Here is an 8,391-nt window from a genome sequence, read left to right on the forward strand (position 1 = left end):
TTTTGGGGGAAATACTCTTGTAATAGGGAAAACAAATGATGGATTTTTCATTTTTGATTCACATGCCAGATGCTCCCGAGGGTATCTCAGTGTCACAGGGAAGAGTACAAGAATATTGTTAAAAGATGTCCAGGATGTATATATGCATCTTAGGTTTTTGGCCATTTCCATGGGATTTTCAAGAACTGTAGAATGTGAATTAACTGGAGTTTTATGTTCAATGAAACATTTTGCTATTGCAGAAGTTTTTGAGGGAGCAAGAAAAGGTTCAAACGAAGATGTTGAATTGTCAAATCAATCAGAGGTTGATGGAACTTCAAAATATTTAGATGTATTTATTGGATCAGAACCAGATGAATCAGAGATATTAGAGATAGATGAAGTAGTTTTCATGAGGGAAGAAGTCAAACAACATGATTTTATTCCATTATCTGTACAGAAGAAAAGGGAGTTGTGCAAAAAGTTGGGATTGCCATATTCTATTTCTAAATTTGAACAAAATTCAGTGTCTTTGAATGATATTGATAAACCAAGCCAGTGTAAAGAAATTGAACAAGATGGAAATTGCTTTTTCAGGGCAATATCATTTAGTCTGACAAACTCTGAAAATCATCACCAACATATCCGTGAAGCAGTTTGTCAACATTTGCTAAAACATGAAATAAAATTCCAGCAAATTATGAGATCAGAGGGATCTTTAAGGCAGTACCTGATTTCCAGTAAAATGACACAAGAGGGAACTTGGGCCACTGAAATGGAGATTTCAGCTATGTCTGATATGTTGAGTGTTGACATTTTTACTTATTCAGATTTGAAGTGGCTTCAGTTTAGAAGAGGTGGGCCTTATCATGAATTGGTTGAGCAAGAGGAAGCTATTTACTTATATCACAGACAACAGAGCCATTATGATGTTGTTTTGAATGTGTCAAAAAGAATATCTGGAAAGGAATGTCCTTTTCAAAAGAGATTAAGCAGGAGAGATTATACACTGCGTGAAAGAAATCGAATGCGAATGAAAACGAAACGAAGTACTTCAGAAATCAAAGTGGCATTAGACTTGAATGAAAGACGCAAGAATACATTAAGGGAAAAGTACAGGGAATGTGAAGAGTTTCGCTTAAAATTGTCAGAACAAAAGAGGGAACGATATCAGAATAAGATTGCTTATCGGTCTAAACTGATTCAGAAAGGTGTTCAGAAATATGCACTAGATTTAGAACACAGAAAAAAAGTGCAAACAACAAGTAGAAAGAGGAGTAAAGTGACGTATTCAACAAACTTGAATCTTAAAAAGGAAAAAAAGGAAAAGAGTGTTAAAAAGTATAAAATGGATGTTCAGCACAGAGAATTTGTGAAGGAATCGAGCAAAGAAAAGTACAGGACAGATTATGAACATCAGAATAAGGTAAAGAAAACAAGCATTGAGAAGTATAAGATAGACTTGGAACATCAGAGAAACGTGAAGAAAGCAAGTACTGAGAAGTATAAGACAGACTTAGAGCATCAGAGGAACGTTAAGAAAGCAAGTACTGAGAAGTATAAGACAGACTTACAGCATCAGAGGAACGTTAAGAAAGCAAGTACTGAGAAGTATAAGACAGACTTACAGCATCAGAGAAATGTGAAGAAAGCAAGTACGGAGAAGTACAGGACAGACTTGAAACATCAAGAAAGGGTGAAGTGTATAAGCAAAAACAAGTATGACACAGACTTGGAGCACCAGACTATCGTCAAAGAGAGAGTATTGAGAAAATACAAAGAAAATGAAACTTACAGGATGAAAAACAAGGCTGCCAATGTTCATAGATATCGTACAAATGAAAGTTTTAAAGCAGCGATGCAAGAAAAATCTGCAAGAAGATATCAAACTGATTCTGAAGTTCGGTCAAAAATGAAAAATCGCAGTAAAACTAAGTACCAGTTATCAGAGGACTTAAGGAAGAACAAAAAGATTAAAGTTACACAAAACAGGAAATTGAAACAATTGAACTTGGAACAGGAAGAGGAAGTTATCAAATCGTTTAAGAGATTGGCTATGGAGGGTCCGAATTATGTTTGTAGTTGTTGCCATAGACTTTTGTTTAAAAAGCAAGTTCAAGCATGTGAATACCAGATGTATACAAAAAGTGAATCAGCAAAGTGTATATCTGAACTTTGTCTAACAAACAAGTATTTGCATGAGTGTTCTGAATCTTGCCAAGAAGGGTGTACTAAGTCATCATTATGGATATGTTACACTTGTCACAGGAAGATAATGAATGGCAAAGCACCAGCTGAGGCTGCAGTGAACGGTATGATGCTGGAAGATGTTCCACCTGAATTGACAAAATTGAACAGTTTAGAACAGCATTTGATTGCGATTCACATACCATTCATGAAAATTATGGCTCTTCCTCATGGTCAACAGAGAAATATACATGGACCTGTTGTTTGTGTGCCATCGGATATGAGAAAAGCTGCCAATTTACCAATGCATCACGACGAAAACCTGTTGTTACGTGTTAAGTTAAAAAGAAAATTGAATTACAAAGGCTATTTTGAATATCAGTTTGTTAGTACAAAGAATGTCCTGTCAGCCTTATCATACCTTAAAGAAAACAACCATTGGTACAAGGATGTGAAAGTTGAATCAAATTTGGACGAACATCCAGAGAGTCATGAGGAAATGCCAGATGCTGTAGTTAATACAAATGAAACTGAAGAAGCTGAAGAGGAAATGGTTGCATTTGATACATGTTTACAACCAATTGATGTTGCACAGGAAGTTTTAGACCATTATTTTGATGATGTGTACAACATTGCACCAGGCGAAGGTAAAAACCCAGTTCGAATGTTACAGGAACCTGGTAATGAAGCTAAGGCTTTTCCTTGTCATTTCCCAAGTGGTCGATTTTCCTGGAATGAAGAAAGGTCAGAAAAATTAACACTTTCTAGGTACTTTAACAATAGGTTAATGAATGCAGATAACAGATTCGCAAAAGATAGCAATTACATTTTCTTTAGCCAGTATATGTCTGAATTGAATCAAGTGATTGAGAAAACGCAAATTTCAGTCAGAAAATCTCTATCAAATTGCACTAGTGGGAAACCAGTTACATTGGAAATGTTGCAAGATCCAAGTACTCTTTCTAGGTTACTGAGAAATGATGATGCTATAAGATTTATGCAACCAATTAGAGGAACACCTGCTTATTGGGCAACTGCTCAAAAGGACCTCTTTGCAATGCTGCGACAATTAGGAATTCCAACTTGGTTTTGTTCGTTTTCTGCAGCTGAATATAGATGGAACGATGCTGTTAAAGTCATATTACAACAACAAAACGATGACAGAAACCCAGATCAAATGGAATGGTCAGAAAAGAATGATGTTTTAAGGAAAAATCCAGTAACAGTGGCTAGAATGTTTGAACATAGATTTCAAATATTTCACAAGGAAGTAATACTTTCCCCAGCCGAACCAATAGGAAAGGTAGTTGACTTCTTTCAAAGAGTTGAGTTTCAGCAGAGGGGATCCCCACACATGCATTGTTTATACTGGATTCAAAATGCACCGAGTATTGATTCTGATGGAGTTGAAGCTGTATGTAACTTCATTGACAGATATGTGACATGTGCTGTACCAACAGAAAATTCTGACGCAGAATTAAGGAAAAGTGTCTTGGAAGTGCAGCAACATAGTAAGAAACATTCGAAATCGTGTAAAAAGAAGGGTACAGAATGTAGGTTCAATTTCCCAAGGCCCCCATCCCAAAAGACCTTCATTACAAGTGTTCAAGAGGAAGAAAGCTCGGATGACTGTGAAATTGATTCTGAAACAATGGTAAACAAAGCGTATGCGAAGGACATATTAGTTAGTGTTTGGGATAAAATACAGGATGAAGATGAAGAAATCCTTACAACAGAGAAGTTATTTGATGATCTGTCACTAACTCAGGAACTCTACGAAGAAGCCCATAATATGTTATCATCAAAAAGGTCAATTATTCTTAAACGCTGCCCAAATGAAGTGTGGACCAATCAATATAACAGGTGCTTGTTAAAATCATGGGATGCTAATATGGACATACAGTTTGTATTGGATCCATTCAGTTGTATTGTTTATATTGTTTCCTATATTTCAAAGGCAGAAAGAGAAATGGGCATGTTACTTAAACAAACAAAATTGGAGGCCGAAGAAGGAAACTATGATGCCAGACAGACAATGAAGAAGATTGGTTCAGCTTACTTGCATCACAGAGAAGTAAGTGCTCAAGAAGCTGTGTATAGAGTGTGTAACTTGAAGATGAAGGAATGTTCTAGGAAAGTTGTTTTTGTACCCGTTGGCGATAACCCAGTGCGATTAAGTAAGCCCCTGTCTTTGTTGAAAAAGAAATCTTCAAAAGATGAATTGATAAATGACGAAGAAGATGACGAGAATGACGTTTGGATGACAAACATCGTTGAACGTTACATGAACCGGCCGGATAATGCAGTTTTTCATGAAATGTGCCTTGCCGATTTCTGCTCTGAATTCAGAGTGCTAGCTAGATCTCAAGTTCCTAAGACGGCAAATCAAAATGTGTTTGAACTACAGAATGGGAAGGGTTATGTGCAACGAAGAACCAGAACACAACATGCTGTTGTAAGGTATCCTAGATTCAACGTTGAAAGAATGTCAGAAAAATACCATCAATCTGTTCTGCAGCTTTTTCTCCCGCATTGGACAGAGGCACAATTGAAACCACCAGGGTTTGATTTATATGAAGATTTTTATAAAACTGGACACGTGAAATTTTCTGGCAGCAATCGTAAACAATCAGTGAAGACAGTTGTGGATATGAATCATTCAAGGTATGCAAGAAATGAAGATGTAATTGACATTGCTCAGGAAGCATACGAAATGAATGGTGAACCAGAAGATGCATGGTCTCGCATATGTCCAGAAACAGAGGTTCTTAGAAGGGAAGGTATAGCACTAAAAAAAGACAACCCGGTACCGCAGGAAGATAGTGTGGATGTTATACCAGATATTGACAGTGATCCACATAATGCAGATGTGATGTATCATGTTCAACAAAACACGATCTCTAGAGAACAAATGATGCCTGTACTTCAAAGTTTAAATGAAACACAGAGGGAAGTATTTTACTTGGTGCGCGATTGGTGTTTAGCAAAAATTACAGGAGAGAAATGTGAACCAATGCATTTATTTGTAACTGGAGGTGCAGGCACAGGCAAAAGTCATCTCATTAGAGCTATTCATTTTGAAGCATCGCGTTTGCTTTCAAGAATTATGTCTGACCCAGAGAGAATATCGGTGCTTCTCGCAGCATTCACAGGGACAGCAGCTTTCAACATTGGCGGAAATACTCTACACCACTTATTTTCATTAACAAAGTATTTTCCATTGCCTTATGAACCACTTGGAGAACAAAGACTCAGTGAGTTGAGAGTAAAGATAGGAGATCTTCAGATTCTTATCATTGACGAAATATCAATGGTGTTCAAAAAACTGCTCTACTACATACACGAAAGACTGGTGCAAATTAAGAAATGTAGAGAACCATTTGGAGGAGTATGTGTTATAGCTGTTGGAGATTTCTATCAGCTTCCTCCAGTTAAGCAGCGAAAAGATGAAAGGCTTTATAAACAGAACATGACATATCCTATGGACTATTGGCTTGACTTGTTTAAGGTCATTGAATTAAAAGAAATTATGAGACAAAGGGATGATATGCTTTTTGCTCAAGTTCTTAATTCCCTTCGTGTAAGAGAGAGAAATGAGCCATTTACAGAGGAGCAAAGTTCTATGTTAGAAGACTGTATCAGGGAAGGACCAGAAGATGCTCTTCATGTGTTTTCTACCAACGATGAGGTAAACACATTCAATCTCACTATGTTACAGAAATCTTGTGAAAATTTATTAGAAATCGATGCTAAAGATTATAGGAAGGACAAAACATCTGGAAAATTGATACTGAAAAACAAACCTATGACAAAATCGAGAAGTGATGGGCTTCCAAGCACCCTGATCTTGTCCATCAAAGCAAGAGTGATGCTCACAAGAAATTGCAATGTAGAGGATGGACTTGTGAATGGAGTAATGGGTCATATCTGTCGATTTGTGTTTGAAGAAAACAGTAATACAATCGTTAAAGCTGTGGGAGTTGTTTTTGATAATAAGGAAGTTGGAAAAAAGTCAGGACAAAAAACAAAGGATGGGAATCTAGTGTTCATAGAAAGAGTGCAGGAGGAGATAAAAGACAAGATAACTACAGTGGTACGTCACCAATTTCCAATTCGGTTATCTTGGGCGTGCACTGCTCATAAGGTGCAGGGGATGACAACAGACAAAGTAGTAGTGAATTTAGACAGAGCATTTGCCCCTGGCCAGGGATATGTTGCATTGTCTAGGGTTACTTCAAAAGCTGGTCTGTTTATAGATACGGAAGATTCAGCTCGATTGCGAAAAACTTTATATGCTGATCCAGAAGTTAAGACAGCATTAAATGAAATGACAAAGGTTACTTTCGGTAACATATCGCGAACTTTAAATTCGTGTGGGAAAAAAATAGTTTTGCATAACATACAAAGTCTACATGGGCATTTTGGTGATCTGCGAAATGATGATAGGTTCATTACGGCTGATGCCATCTGCTTAACGGAGACATGGTTAGGATCTAGGGAAAACACAGAAAATTTTGCTCTTGAAGGGTTTCAGTTTCATCATCTCCCTAGAAAGAATGCATATGAGGAAAATACTGTCTCAAATCAGAATTTACACATGTCTAAAGGTGGAGGTGTTGCTTTTTATTTGAGAGATAGTGAAGGTCCGTATGAATTTTTTTCACTGACTCAGATGAATGTTGAAGCAATAGCTGTGAAATTATTGAAGGAAGATATTTTGTTGCTTTCTGTGTATCGCCCATCCATAACAAAAATGTCAACATTCCTTCAGAGTTTTAAGAATGTTCTTGATTTATTGAAAACAGGAAATCAAAACAGTATTATCCTTGGGGATTTTAACGAGGATGCCAAGAGTGATGGTCCACTTCAGAGGTTTTTAAGAGATCAAAACTTCAGGCAGCTTGTATCCTTTAGCACTACTGAAGGCGGAACAATTTTGGATCATGTATATGTATCTAGTTCCATGCAAATTGACAGTCTCCATCGATTACCAACTTATTACAGTTATCATGATGCTCTACTTCTTAAATTGCTAGATAATTAATTATGATGCTTTATTTTGCAAACAATTCAGTCTTTTAAAAGCTTGCAATGTGCGTTGATAGTTTCTATGCACAGCATTATGACAGATGACTATTGTCATATTAGGCAGAAAAACATACTAGTTGTTAAACAAACTCTTGTCATAAACTTTCTTAGAACTAATTATTAATTAAGGATAAAGATTAAGGGGGCATGGTCGCGATTTGGAAACATTAGCGACCGTTGTCTTCTCGCTCAGTATATCCCGTAAAGATCTAGGATATCGTTTCATAAATCATTTGAAGGTTCTCTGACCCTCAGTAATTTTCATCATTAAAATGTTATATATCCTGCAAACTTAATTGAAATAAAATTGCAAGATTTTTTTTTATAGTATCCATGCATTTTACGAGGTTACTTAGTTGCAATTTTGGCCACGATAGATATAATGGAATAAATATACAAAATGAGATGATATTAGGAAAAAAAAACCCGGTTGTACTGGGGCAAAGGTGGCTGAAACGATTTCATCTGTATGAAGTAGATCTCATTGGACCCACAAGGCGAAGTCGTTCGTTGAATACCTTTGAAAAACATTAACAACACGACGAATTGTTTTTGTCTGTTTAAAAGGCAGATCTATGATATCAATTTTTAAAATTAAGAATAAATGAAAATTACCGATCGTTGCTTTGAAGACTCGTGAGTTAACTTGTTTGGATCGTTGTCCAAATTTTAAAATATAATGGATAAACGAGGACTTTAATGTATTAGAAGTTAAATTTAACTCAAGTCTTATTAATATTACAGAAATAAACTTTGTTACTTTGAACCAAAACAAGCATCAATTATCAAAGAACTAAATAGCTGAAATAAAACACGGTTGACTCTTTTAGGGAATATAACAGTCATAAATCACTTTTATTACCCAAATTGAAACATCTGCCTACACACTCAAAACAGTGGATAACCCAACATGAACAACTTTTTTTTTTTTTTTTTACAATTTATATGGAATGGAAAAACGATACGGTGTCAAGTGCATTTTAATTTCAAAAATATATTGATGGGGGACTCCAAATAGAATACACTTAGAATCATATATCAAATTACTCGAATGATCATGGTTCAGAAGAATTTTGCAGTCTACAAATGATGTACTGAATACTAATTTTAGTGTAATTACAAAAAGTACAGTCTCAA

At 36.0% G+C, this 8,391-nt stretch overlaps 1 protein-coding gene across 1 annotated transcript; it reads left to right on the forward strand.

Annotated features, from left to right (window-relative positions):
- The first annotated feature begins 1,327 nt into the window (after positions 1 to 1,327).
- Positions 1,328 to 6,488, forward strand: LOC128174822 (uncharacterized). Its single transcript, XM_052840267.1, has 2 exons — positions 1,328 to 6,259; positions 6,423 to 6,488. The coding sequence occupies exons 1-2, from the start codon at positions 1,328 to 1,330 to the stop codon at positions 6,486 to 6,488; spliced, it is 4,998 nt and encodes a 1,665-aa protein (XP_052696227.1).
- Positions 6,489 to 8,391: the final 1,903 nt, after the last annotated feature.

The sequence above is a fragment of the Crassostrea angulata genome, chromosome 2, assembly GCF_025612915.1.
Source record: "Crassostrea angulata isolate pt1a10 chromosome 2, ASM2561291v2, whole genome shotgun sequence".
NCBI classification, from domain to species: Eukaryota; Metazoa; Mollusca; class Bivalvia; order Ostreida; family Ostreidae; genus Magallana; species Magallana angulata.